We start from the raw sequence: 14,101 nt of genomic DNA, 5'->3' as shown, positions 1-14,101 counted from the left end.
TGACTAACGAACTTAAACACAGTTCAAAACTGGCTCCAGATCTCAAAATTCTTCCTTATGTGAATAGTCTCTAGGAATATGAAGACAGGTTTGCAGAATCTGCTCTTCATTTGCTGCTATACTAAAAATGAGAAAAAAAAGTAAACTTAAAAGGGACACTCGGCATTTAACATTTCACTACATGCCTCATGGTACGCAAACCGAGCTACACCTTTGAAATGATTATTTTGAGTAAAAGGCATTTACTTTTCCAGCAAACAAAAATGTTGAAAAGTTTGTTACTACACAGACTTTCAGACTTGCACATTTCTCGTGGGTTTCTTTCTTTTGGATTTCTTTTAAAGAGCATCCTGCTCCCTCCTCATTTTGCCTTGTCTACTTTTCCTCCTTTTTTTGTGCACAGATACTTAAGATCAAGAGTTACGAGTACCTGAAAGACAAATCTGTTAGATCACTAGACTGTATTAAAAAAAAGAAGCTATTTTTTGTATTACAAATTCCAAATTAAAACCTTTTCACTGTTTTTTAGAGCGTGTGTGACCATCGGACAGATCTCAACTACGGGGGTATTAAATTATCAGGTTTTTACTATTTTTGTTCCTATAGAAATGCAAACAGCTCTTGAATATAGGCTACCCAGCATTTGCCTTACACTGGGTAAATTTTACAACTTTTTGGCAGTTAACACTAGTTTGACAGAGTAAGCTACAACACATCTTCACCAAATTAAATGAAGCCACTCTAACTACATTAACATTGGAAGTTCTAGTACTTTCTTTAATTAAAAATATTATTTTGAGAACAAGAAACTACTTATTTTCTTACTCTCACATTTAAGAAATAAATTAGAAATCAACACTGGCTTAGACATCACTGTGATGCTGGTGCATCCTTCACAGTCGGAAACAGAGGGCAAAAAACCTGTTTCCTAAGGTTCATTCTACATTTGGGCATTAACTACTTGAGGGAAATAGTTTGCTTTCAGGCATCAAGAACAAACTTTTAAATACAAGTTACTTCTTGTACCTATCCACTCAATTTAGCTAAGTTGCAGCAGAGGCATGAACCTTGTAGCTATTATTTCAAACCATTCACTGCTCACTAAACATTTTTGTATTTTTCCAAAGAACAACATTTTATTTTTATTTTTTGATTATTTTATTTTATTTTTCAACTCATTACCACCTGAGAAGGGTATTATCTATTGCTCTAAGAAGCAGACCTAGTGCATAAATTCATCATTTTTCTTTGCTTGGGATGCCTTTTATGTATCTTTAAAAAGCTGTTGGAGAAACTAGTGTCTGAAAGAGCCATTTTAAATAAAAATCTGTTATTTTTCTTAATTATTCCATCAACATCAAATGCTTTCAACATAGAAAGGAGACACTCACTAAGACTTTGTTCTCTCTTTTCATTTTATTCCAGAATAAATATAACAACCATGATAACATTAGATTAGTATTTGAATAATTTTTTTCAAGTCATTGAACAACTGCTATCTGCCAAAACCAATCTGATGCCAAAAATATATGTAATCCATAAAGTTATTTTATGTTATTATAATGACAAAACGTTGCCATCAAATTATTTAAATATAAGATAATATCTGCATAGTATTGCCTTGGTTAGCAGTAGGCAATTTTAACTATTTCAAGTTCGATGGTTGAAAAAATTATTAAAGGTTTCCCACTTTCAATTTCTGGCATCAGGAAATAGTTACAATCTACCTTCTGTCCTCACATAACAACTGACATGACAAAACCTTATTCAGAGATAGCTTTAAAACAAAATAATTTAGATTCTTTCCTACACATTTAATACTATACAAAGTAAGAAGCAAACCTCATTTCCATAAAAATCTGGTATTCAGCTAGTAGAATACATTTGTAAGTTTTCTGTAAGTGGTATTCAGCTTGCTAATTATGGAGTAATAAAATATTAAAGAGGGTACTGAATTAAACTGTTTACATTTTGGATTAATCCTTTAATACATGTGAACCTCCCACCATTTTCAATAGGAAAAGAATACATTTCTTTTCTGTTTATGTGTTTACTGTCAACTTTTCACAGGTGACACTAACTAAAAATCTCCAGGCTAAAATATGTGATGCAGTAAGGCCAGCTTTAGGAAGAGCAAAACAACCAAAAGAAAAAAAAAAAAAAAAAAAAAAAAAAGGAAGAAAATAACCCCCCAAAAGCTAGCACTTTTTGTGTGCCATAAAATGGAACTCACTTTCTTCTCCTAACTAGTAAGTAGGTTTTTTGACCTGGTTACTCCCCAGCGGGGATCTGAACTCGTGGGAGAAACCTGGTCAGCTGCCACTGCTTTTCTTAAAAAGGGTCAAGATGTTTTAAAATTTCATGGTCATTTCCCTCGCTCCACAGCATTATGAAAAGAAATATGTAAACACTACTAATGCTGCCAAACTGGCAGGCTTCTAGCCTATGATGGTCCAGAGGAACATAAATGGACACATCTAGCAATGGGTAAACAAGTTTGATTTCAGAATCTGTTTCCTGGCTAAGCTCACCCATGTAGACTTTTGAGCAGAGCTACGACACCCTCAAACACCAGTATTTTATAAAGACTACCAAAAGTTTTTGGGGTGGGGGTTTTTTATAAAAATTTAAGACCAAGTTAATAGCTCAGTATTTGATTTCCTCATAATGACTTTTTAGTGCTGGTTTAGCCTTTAGAAAAAGGCTATGCAAAATTTGTGTTTTATGGAACAGCTAAACCATTGCATGGCCAGAAATACACAGATTTCTTAAAGTACTTCTAGAACACTGAAAAAATATGTAATATTTAGTTGTAATATGCTGTTGAAAATATAATGTTATTAGCATTATTATTCTCTGCTAGATGAAAAGGCAACTTTTTTCTTTTTTTCAAATACTTACCAGATGATGCTATCTGCTTTTACAAAGGTTCCTCAACATAGCTGACACAGGACCAGACACCTTTCTCTCTCAAAACCTATCTAAATGTATTCAGTGACACAGACACAGCTAAAGAGGAAAAAAGGCTCTCAAACAATTCCTTCTAGTCTAAAATAAGCAGTGCCTCCAGAAATAAAATTGCCATTACAGTAATTTATGTACCTACAGAAATTATTAAATCAATTTTAAATTCCTTATTATTTTTCAAACTTACATTAATATCTGCACATGCATTATGAACCTGCCTGTATTTTTCTGACCTATGATCAAATAAATTTAATAATTTTCAGAAACAAAAACATCCATGCCAGAGAACAATCAGATTAAAAGTTCTCTCTATCAAAACACAGTATCTTTTGAGTAGCATTCTAACACACTTCTGGCTTGCTAGAATGAACAAGATGATACAAAATAAAGATATCCTTAGGAAAATTACCACAGGGAGACACAGTTACAGTTGTATCTGATCATTATGCTACAAAAATGATCTTAGTACAGGACATCCTGTTTTCAGTGATTAGAAAATAATCATATTAATTCATGAAAAATATATCCTCTGTTTCATAATTTAAAAAGGATTTTTATACTAGATACAGAATAACCACATGCTAAAAATAATGCTAGGAGAATAAAAATGTCAGCAAAATAAACAATACTCCACAACTTACTCATAGGTTACGAACTTGACTAACTACATATAAAGCTGATTTAAAACAGAATCTAGTAAGCCAGTAGTCATCAGCAGTATTTCCCTCTTTCTATGAAAATCAACAGCAAGCATTCCACCCTCCTCTCCAGAAAAACAGAAGATCTATTCTATAAACAGCTGTGCATAGTCCAGTACATGATAAAAATCAAACATATGTGAATACATTCATTTACATCAGGATAAATTTGGAGAGATTATGTTAACTTGCATCAAAATCATGTTTATTTCAGATGCAGAAGTTTACATAAGAATTTCAACCAGAAATATTAAGAGACAATGCATAAAAATCTTTGTTCCAAATAAACAGTATTGTAAACATTGAAGTAAAAAGAATCAGAAAATATTGCTGAAGAGAACAAATACACTTCAATAAGCAGAAAGCTATCTTGCATTTTGTTAAAGTTCTCTTAACGCAGCAGCTCATTTTTTCTTACTGTTAAATGAATCTCTCAACAGCTACTCTAAATTCAGATTTCTACATTATTGTTTTTAAACCTTGTCTCTTCAATAGAATGTGCTCTGCAAGATTACTTGAAATACTTAAAAGCACAAGCAGGTGTAAAACAGACCGATGACAGTTTTCTAATCACCCAGTACACAATCTCACAACTACAGATACGAAGACAACAATAACATGCAAAATACTTAAAAGGTTTCTGGAAAAAAAATAAAAAAGAAATATAAGAAATAGTACTTTTTAAGTATTTCATACACACCTAATGTTCTGTGTTGTGAACAAGGTGGAAAGAAGACACTTGCACTTAAATCTTGAAGCATCCCGTCCTGATGAACCCAGAGAAACTAATTTCTGCCATCAGAAAAGTACTCCACCAGAACACCAAATAATTATATGTGCTGCTCTAAAGGAAACAGCAAGCCCAGTTCTGGCTGTATGTAGTCTCTCGAGGTACAATAATATAAACCTGATCAATTGCAATTAAAATCTGAACAGAGGCTTAGAACTTGAAGTCTTGGTGCATTAGTTCTTGCCAAAAGCAGATGTGATTGTGAGCTGGAAGCAATTTCTCCTGGTAATTTGTGATGACACTGGGTAGAGCAGCCCCAGAGTCCCCAAAGACAAACTCATCAGAGGCTCTAATGTATGCATGACACATGAGGTGGCTCTTTTAGAGCTCAATTAATTGGGCTGAACATTAAGACAGCAAGTTCAGGACTAGGGTTTGTTTTTTTTTCTTTCCCCTCCAGAGCTGTTTTTCCCATTTTTACAAGCAGTTTTTTCCCTTACCTTCTGCAAGCCATGTCTCCTGTAACTGGCTCAGATCTTGAAAGAGTTCTGTAAAAAAATGAGGACATGGACTCACACCTTTAATCTCTTCATAAGATTAAAATATGTTTGAAAATATATTTTTCCTGAAAAGCAATGTACACGAACTCTATCAAACAAACAGACAAAGTAGATATTTTGGGGTTGCAGTTAGTGTTTTTTTTCTACACCTATTAATAAAAAAGTACTTACTGTATTATTTTATCAGCTCCTGAAATAACAACCAGAATCTTAACCAAGCTCTGTAGTATAAAAGGCTCATTCAGCAATATATAGAAAAGTTAAAAATCATAATCTTTCTTACAGGTGAACTATTTCTCCCTACACAGTTCTGGCCTCCTCCTGCAATATCTGCCCCATATAAAGCTGTCTTGCACTTCAACTGGGAGTTCTGCCTGAGCAATGACTGAGTATTTCTGTTAGTATGGCCGTAACTACCGTATAAAAATTTTGAAGCAAAGACCCAAGATGCTGCAATAGCAGGCAGAAATGGGAAATCTTCTGTAATTCCCATTATGTTTTACTTTGTATGACAAGAGAATCACCACTATTTTCTCTATTCTGCACTTACTGTACTTCTTTAAAGTGAAACCACTTTCTCCATGGACTGAGTTTTGCAGCAGGTTATCTTTTTCTGCAATTCACTGAAATCAACTGCTTATAACGGGTGTAAACCAGAGCTGCATTCTACTTACTTGCAAAGCTCAGAAAGTCAGTTGCAAAATTTCCATTTACTAAGTAGGCCATTTGAACTGACAAATGGGTTAAAGTTACTGTATTTTGAGAGACTTTCTCTTTTATGAATGCTGACAGACAACTATTTACATACACTTGAATGACAGAGGCTATTCATTTATCCTGCGGACTGATACCTCACATTCATGTTGGCAAATCACTTACCTGAAAATCAGAAAGTTCTTTTCAATCTACCCTAGAATAAACTTTTCCAAACAAGTAAACAGTGATTTGGAAAAGTTAATCAATGTGCCCTCACCCCGATAAGATTTATATTGGGCTAAGCTGTAAGCCCCTATTTACTTTCCTATATGTATTATGTACTTACAGGGGTGTAGACATAGCATCTATACTGTAACCTAAAGAAGTGTTAACAGCTATTGCTAGACTACAGTTCTCAAGCTACAATCATGTGAGCGGCTACTAACAGGACTAAGTTACAAATCTCTGCCCTCCAAAAAACTTCATCAACTCTAGACCTCCTTAATTTAATTTCCCAGGATTTTTAACCCTACCAGTGTTACACTGCAATAGAAACAGACTACTGGATGCAAGGAGCCTGCCTACTAGCTCTACAGTAAAGCCAGAGTGAAAACCAAGTCTCCACACCAGCATTCTTACTCCTGCTAGCACCAGTAAACACACACCAGTGAAAAGTATGTTAAAAGATAGGAGGAATGAGGAAAGCCCTGACTCTCAAGAGGCCTGAAGGTGAAAAAGCCAGGTGCAGTAACTTGTGTCAAATGCTGCAAAGGCTTGGCCTCAGTGCATGACATCCAGGTGCCACATGTATGCCACATGACATATGTGTACCTAAAATGCAACATGGTAAGTCCAGGCAAGAGTATCAACTTCATCAGTTTATTGCCTTTGTCAGTTTGTTTTGCAGTAGTAAACACGATTTTCTTCTCTTGTTTATTCAGACGGATCTCTATATATTTATCGCCAAAATAAATGAAAAAAGTGCTCTCAAAAAGCTTCTCTGCATTAGGAAGGGGAGAAAAGGGGGGGGGGGGGTGAACATGTCAAACCCTCACCTTCTGAATCATGAGCCAGGTCTCTGTTAATGAATTTTCTTTTCCTGACATTTGCCGGTCTCTCATTACAGTTTCTCCCACGCGGATTCTATAAACAGGAAAGATCAGTTACTTCAGAAATCTGAGGGTTTCTTGGTCTATTTTTTTTTCCTCATTTAATCAAGAATACTCAAAGCCAGCATGAATTCTTTACATTTTCGAATAGGGAAACGGTCGTCTTGCAGCCTTCAGTTTTCAGCAAAAGACATTGCTGAGCACCTACCATCCTCCAAAAGATTCCTGTGGCTAAATGCAACACATTTCTATCTGTGTAGACATCTATTTGTACATACACATACATAATGTTTTCAAGTAGCAACGCAATACCAACCATGTATTTTTAGCATCTAAAGTATACAAACCTACACAATAGCATATAAATCCCCCCTGCATAAGCTACACAGGAGAACCCATATAGGAGATTATAATAGACTGCTTTGTTCCCCTGTGTTACTTATAACACTGTTTGCAAGGTCCTGAAAGAAACAAAAAAAAAAAAGGGGGGGGGGGGAATGTTAACGTTTGCCTCAACTTCATTCTTCTGAGCGTTGTAGGCAACCGCAGCCAGAAACTTTGAATGCAGCTGCTGCTGCTCTCGCTTCTCTCATCCGCTAATCATGTGCATGATTTTTTAATCATCCCACAACTGTCTTTAAAAGAACATGATGCTTTACTGAAATAACTAAGAAGATAGGCTCATCTCGCAAGCAAAGCTCCCAAACGAAGAGTCGCCCCTACAGCGGTAACAAAGCAGATACTCTACAAAACTCCCCCACAGAAAGAAGTCGGAGTCAAGTTTATAAACACCAACTTTGAACTGATCACTCACATTGGTGACCATGTAAGGCACTTGCTGGTCATAAAATCCATCCATTCTGCAGCTCTTCCACAAGTCTTAGCTCAGTGTTTTATTTACTGGGCATTTGATCTGGAGATTTCCTCGGGATCTGGACTCCGATCAGCCTAGAGGGGAATACAAGATGGCTTTTAGATTAAAGAAAAAAAAAAAAATCATGAATGAACTGCTTGAATTTGCATAGCTAATTAACCTCAAAGAGTCCCATTCATAAAAACAACCCTCCCTTCTCTGCCTTCACCTGGGTTACACTCTTCTGCCAGGAAAAGCACTTCGGGGCAGCGGCAGAGAGCCCGGAGAGAGAGAAGCAGGGTTTTATTTACACTCCCCGCCGTACCCCGCGGGCGATCCGCGCCAGCGGCAGCCCCGACTCTCGCAAACGTGGGCTCAACTCGTAATGGCGAACGGCGGGGCTCGCCGCGCACCTCACGGCCGCCGCGCAGGCGACGGCGGCAGCGCCCGCCAGCCGCAGCCACGCACACACACACCCCGCGCCCCCCCTCCCCCCACCACACGCACCGAACCACCTTCCCCCTCCACCCACCCCACCCCCCCCCGGATGGCTTTCGCAGCCCACCTCCACGCCAATCCTTGCGGGGCGGCGGACAAAGTTGCGGGGAAGACCCACCTGAAGGCCACGCGCGGCGATCGGCTGCAAAAAATTCCCTCCAAATTTAATAAAAACATTAATTATTCCCCGGCACTTCCCCCCTTGGAAGCGGCGAGCGCCACTGACAGAGCTCAATCCCGTGGTTTTTCCTCTTCTCCTCCTCCAGGGGCCCCCGAGCCGCGCCGGCGGATCCCCGCCGCCCATTGGCTCCCCGCGCCCCCCGCCGGATCGCCGCGCCGCCCGCCCGCCCCGGACCGGACCGGGCTTCGCTGTCCCTCGCCACGGCCCCGACGACGGCGCGGGGGTCGAGTCGCCGCTCTCCCCTGGGCACCTCTGCCGGGCGTGGTGGGGGTCGGAAATGCCAACGCCGTGATCCTGCTGCGGGCACACCGTGTCCCCTACACCCCCGTGGGGAGGCCAGGCAGCCCCTTCCCCTCACGTGATTTTTTAAAATGATTTAAAAGTTTATCCTCCCTGACTCCGAGAAGCAAAAAACCAAACCCAAACCAGCACCACCACAGGCACGCGCCTTTTCGGATGGCAGAGCAGTCCCGCCACACGCCGCGGGCGCCCCGAGGTGAGGTGAGGGGCTCCCCCCACAACGGCGGGGACTTCGCACCGCTCTGTCAGGAGCCGGTGGTATCCCAGGGTGGATGGTGGTTGGTTTTGCTTTTCCTTTTTTTTTTTTTTTTTTTTTTTTGTCCTGAAGCTGAATCATAGAAAGACACTGTTATTTCTACTAGCATGACATAATTTCTAGGTTTTGTGGACAGAATTTGGCAGCATCCAGGCACCGGATCTAGGGGCTTTTTGGTGCAGCAGTGCCAGGACCCATCAAGCTCAGAATTTCTGAGGACTTCTCAAAGAAAGTGAGCTTTCTTTTCTCTGTACAGAGTGGCTGTTGGAGGGCTGTGTCCAAAAGCTCTTCCCTTTCTGAACTGCCAAAAAGCACCAAAGCAGATTGTGTGGTTTCGTAACAGCTATATTTGTCCTCTCTTTGAGCACAGAATTCCAGGTAGCACAGGAATCAGGTGTTAAATTTAGGTATTCATGACGCTGTCATGCTGCGAGATATGAAGTCTCAGGTTTTTATCATCTGATGTAGTTCAGCAATTAACAGGCAGAGCCCCAAGCTAGCAAGCCCAACTCTGCCCTCAGCCCTTTCAGAAGGCTTTCTTTGTATCTGATGGTGTAAGGCAACTAAAGAAACCTGCTTTTGTATAAATTGCTCACAGTGGTATTAACAAGATCCAGGTTACTTTTTCTGTACCATGTTTTGAAAATTGCAGTTGTTTCATGACACTGTATCCTGGAGCATATTACTTTTTGCCACAACCTTTCTTTTGTTTTTCCTTTCTCATCCTGTCTCATCTCACCATTCAATACTCACTTGCCACTTGTCCTGTCCAGCCAAGGAAAAGGAAAGCACCCCCATTCCCCCCACTTCTGTACTTCCCATACTGCCTTGCCCGGGAAAACACCCACTACCAGCATCTTCTTTTCTGTTTTCTTTCTGCTTCTGTTTCCAGACACACAGACCAGCACACCTGGAATTACAAGAAAGTAATGGTATTCTAAATGCTATATAAACCTATAATCATTTTATTGTGTTCTTGGCCAAGTCTCTGAGTTGCTGCTCCTGTAAGCCACTTTTGTGATACAATAGGGAAATAAAACTCTACCAAATGCTCCAGGTATAAATGAAATTCCTTGGATAATGACGGCATCATTTTCTTATTTATACTCAGACTAGAGCAGCTACTGATCTTGTGGGAAGGCTGTGGCTGCAGATCTGTCCCTGGAGAGAACGTGGCCACTTTAGCTCCTGGACCAGAAGAGCTGATGAACCTCTTGTCTCCAGCTGTCCACACCACCCTGCTGAATGGATGTGTGAGCCACCCATCAGCCAGCTCCCAAAGCACTGGACTTGGCTTTACCACATACTCTCCTAAACGAAAGTCAGTGATGGATTGTGCTACCTTTAAACAGTGCACTGAGAATTGTTGGTGTGTCAATCAGATGACCTGGTTAAACCAGCCTCAACTGAAGTTTCTGAGGGACCTCAGACCTATCAGGTATTTGCACTGCTGGACCCCATCTTGCCCTTTCCCCCACCATAGCCTGCACCTCACAGGCTGCTGGCACAGAACCATGGTCAGCTTCCAGCACACACCCCCCCCAGGTTTGGCACCCTGGTTTACAAAGGACATTGGTACTGTGCAACAGCCAAGCTCTCCGTGCTCCAAGGTGGGTTGTAACTCCAAGAGCAGCCATGCATTAAAGGTGTCATGATAGGAGACATGTTATATTGCTTGCTGTCACTCCTCACATTGCACACCTCTTCCTTCCCACCTCCCCCCAGATGTCCCTTTCACACATGCTGGGGAGAAGAGTAAAGCTATTTTGAAGCCCTCTTTATCCTCATCTCTATTCATCCACTGTGCTGAGTGGTACTCAGGGAAACTTCATTAACTATTAAGAGGTAGATGCTTACAAGAAAAAACAAAACAAAACAAAACAAAAAAACGTAAACCCACCTACACATCTACTGGCAACTCACTCCAAGCACTGTGTGCTGCAGTCTTGTACCATCACCTGTCATACCTGTCTCACATGTAAACTGGTGTGGCCACAGTAAGTAGTTTTTAATTTTGTATTTTTGTCCAAAATTCTTACAACCTTGATCTGGTTTTAATAAAGTTTTTATGTTTTAACTACTGTTTTCATAAATCAGTACTCTTAAATATTTTTTTATAAAGATTCCTTTTAGAAAACCAAAAATTATCCCCAAAATCACTTTATTTTTAGTTGAAAGGTCTGACCAGTTTCTGCCAAATTGAAAATATTCTAACAAAATGTGCTGAACTTATTTTACTAGAAATGATTGCTTTAAAAATTCAGCTTTTCTAATGGTACTGCTTTAGAAGCAAGGTACTTGTTTTCTTTTAGAAACAAACAAGTTCAATTACACTGTAAAGCTTCACTATATATTGAAAACCATATATCATTTCCATTTCATAATGGCAATGTGTGCTTCACACACTTACCTAAAAGTAGACAATGAAAAATATATTTCTTACTTGATTCGACACACTATGAAGCTACAAATAATTGCTGTAACATTAAAAAACAGAAGTAAATCCAGTCAGAGAAAAGAGAAGATTTGATAAACACCCATTTCCCCTGGAAAATGTGAGAAGAATTTAACCAAGGTTTCAAATAAAGAAATATACCATCACATAATCCAGTATGATAAAATCTGAGTTCAGTATATATATATAAAATAAGATTATGAACTGACTTGATAACATGACAGAGAATTACACTCAAAAATGCTTCATGCTGAAAAAATAAAGCTTTTGTACACCCTCATAAAGTTACGCTTAACCCAAAGAAAATCCTTCAGGAAAAGCATAGTCACAACTGAAATATAATAGGCAAGTAAATTTCAAAACAACATTAAGTTAAAAAATCCTAGTTGTTTTTCTGAAATTGTTTAGCTCAAGCACTCCTTCCAGGCATTTCCCCAGTAAATGTGATGTACTTCTGGGTCTGATATGAAGCAAAAGGGATGCTTGTCAATTCAAACAACTGTTGAACAGCAACCTTTAAAACATAGTTTACAGCAGACTCAAAGTAACAACTAACTGTGTGACTGACTACAGCCAAACCTTGAAAACCTGATGAGACTTCTGTCTAGTAAATCGACCTTTGACCACATTTTAACCTCCTGATGCTAACTCTTTCAGCAGGTTAACACTGATTGTTTTATCATGACGCTACTGGCATGCAACAAAGTAGTATATAATAGCAAAATTAAAAAGAAAAAATCCCCAAACAAACAGATAAATTAATAGGGCAGATATTTGCCCAGCAGGATAGCTTTTTGCAAAGCCTTTGATACAAATGGAGTGTCCAAGACCAAACCATAAATTAGGGAAAAAGAAAGCACCAGTAGTAAGAAAACACGTTACCATTATACTCATATGGTAAACTGTCAGATGTGGAACTAAAAATAGAAGCAAACAAGTATCTTCAAAGAAAGAAGGAAAGAAAACAAAAAAGTAAGCTCAGTTTGACTTTTTAACATGTGGATTAATAACACATTGTATACATCATTGCACAAACATTACTTCCATAAGTAACCACATTTAAATGCGCATCTACCTGATGATACAACGTAAGGCAATTTTCAATAAACATTTGCATATTAAAAGTTTTAGTTTTCCTGGCTGGCACAATTTAAGATATTCCACAAGCAGTGTAAGAAAATAAAATCCCAAACAAATCTTTAATTGCAGAAAGGTGAAAACAAATTTAGTTTAATATATTTTCAGCCTGCATCTTAACTAAGACTTCAGACTTAGGGTTGACTATAAAAGGTTTCAAAAAGAGAAGGGCTGGCAACTCTTAGAGCATGGGCCCATTTTCTGGAGCAAAGTAACCTCAGTATTTTTCTGTCTCTGCTCGTAGTCATCTCGGTAAACCCTGCACAGACAACCCATCATCTCACTGATTTTTTGTGCCTATAAATTGAGTTGATAATACATTCTTCACTTGGGAAATACTGTTGAAAATAATAGGCCTTCTACTATTGATTCTGAGATTCTGGCTACACCTAGCTCCTTGGATTGTCTTAATATAACTCCTAAATTGGTGAAGGGTTAAAATCATGCTACACATACATAGTAACTTCAATAACAGTTGCGACAGAACACAAGTGGGTCATCTAGACCTGTGAACTGAGGCTCAGAAAAGGATACTCAACTCTGCATACTATCACAACCAAAGCACTAAGTCCTCCCCAGCAAACTACCAAAGAACAAGCTAAACAACAGTTTGACTTGTAAGATCATCCTTATATCCTGTCTCAACAATACTCATTCTCTGACCAACTGAACAAATCAAAATAAAATTAAGATTACTAGCCCAGTATCTAACAGAGCAATATATGTGTCCCTGGAAGAACAAGTGAAGTGAAAACATGTAAACGTAAATTGTAATAGGTTTTTGCAGGGCCAGTGAAGCTTCCAGCTTGCTCTCCTTGCAATTACACTCACAAAATGGCCAGCCATGGTTAAGTGATAACAAAGTAACCTAGAAGTAATTCCAATATCAGACCAGTCAAAGAATTTGTGCACAACCCCTAATCTCACAGATGGCTTTAATTTGCATGTCCTCCCTTGTGAATACCAAGAGGGAATCAGGCAAACACTTCAGAATCCTTCACATACTTTATGTGAGATTTCTGCCCCGCTACAGTTCATAGGGGTTGTAGAAAACCTCAAATCTCTTTATGCACTTATAGTCTAAGACAAACATGAAGGAAGGAAAAGGAAGAGAAATGCTTAAAGACTGTGTTTACTGAGTTTATTGGAAAATCTGTTGTTTCTTAAGTTGTTCAGTACACATTCAATGGCTTTAGTTATTATTTAAGCCCTCCTGACAGCCTGAAATCCAGAAGACACGAATATGCTATAATGTGCCCTTTTGGAATTACAGACTCTTACTCAAGATCACTGTTGGACATGCTCAGAGTCTTAGCACAGGTATTAACATAGCAGCAAGAGGTCTGTAGGAAAAAGCAATGCCATGTATTAAGCAAGTGGCTATAAAGATAAAAAAAAAAAAAAACAAAAAAAACAACAAATGCCCAACAAGCAAACAAGCTTTTGGACCCAAAAAGCCGTAAGTTTATCTGCTCTTTTTTTAGTAACTGCATCAACTGGGCTAATAAAAAATATGACCTCTCTCTACAGATGTTCATTTATATGTTTTAGCAGTTACAGCAACATACTACTGCTATAATGTACTATTAGCAAGCATCATATTATTGGCATTATCACACCTACACTATTAATACATTAAATATCTGTGACTCTCTCTTCTT

At 38.8% G+C, this 14,101-nt stretch overlaps 1 protein-coding gene across 5 annotated transcripts in view; it reads right to left on the bottom strand.

The window, feature by feature from the left end:
- ETV1 (ETS variant transcription factor 1) overlaps window positions 1-8,889 on the bottom strand; it is a 64,944-nt gene extending 56,055 nt beyond the window's left edge. Inside the window, exons 1-4 of one of the 5 annotated variants that reach the window (XM_061356459.1) lie at window positions 8,741-8,889; window positions 7,575-7,708; window positions 6,707-6,794; window positions 4,896-4,943 (exon numbers count right to left, since the gene is read on the bottom strand). In XM_061356459.1, coding sequence (XP_061212443.1) covers window positions 4,896-4,943; window positions 6,707-6,794; window positions 7,575-7,619 — 181 coding nt within the window. In that variant the 5' untranslated portion in view covers window positions 7,620-7,708; window positions 8,741-8,889. Of the gene's footprint in view, window positions 1-4,365; window positions 4,789-4,895; window positions 4,944-6,706; window positions 6,795-7,574; window positions 7,709-7,794; window positions 8,042-8,229; window positions 8,430-8,740 lie in introns of those variants that run through there. The other 4 variants (XM_061356461.1, XM_061356458.1, XM_061356460.1 and 1 more) reach the window with 4 other exon arrangements.
- Between the last annotated feature and the right edge of the window lie 5,212 nt (window positions 8,890-14,101).

Source organism: Neopsephotus bourkii, unplaced genomic scaffold (assembly GCF_033783945.1).
Source record: "Neopsephotus bourkii isolate Nb327-2 ecotype Australia unplaced genomic scaffold, CSIRO-AGI_Nbou_v1 NB_855, whole genome shotgun sequence".
In the NCBI taxonomy this organism is placed as follows: domain Eukaryota; kingdom Metazoa; phylum Chordata; class Aves; order Psittaciformes; family Psittacidae; genus Neopsephotus; species Neopsephotus bourkii.
Note: the sequence above shows the minus strand (reverse complement) of the source record. Positions and strands in the feature narration are given on the sequence as shown.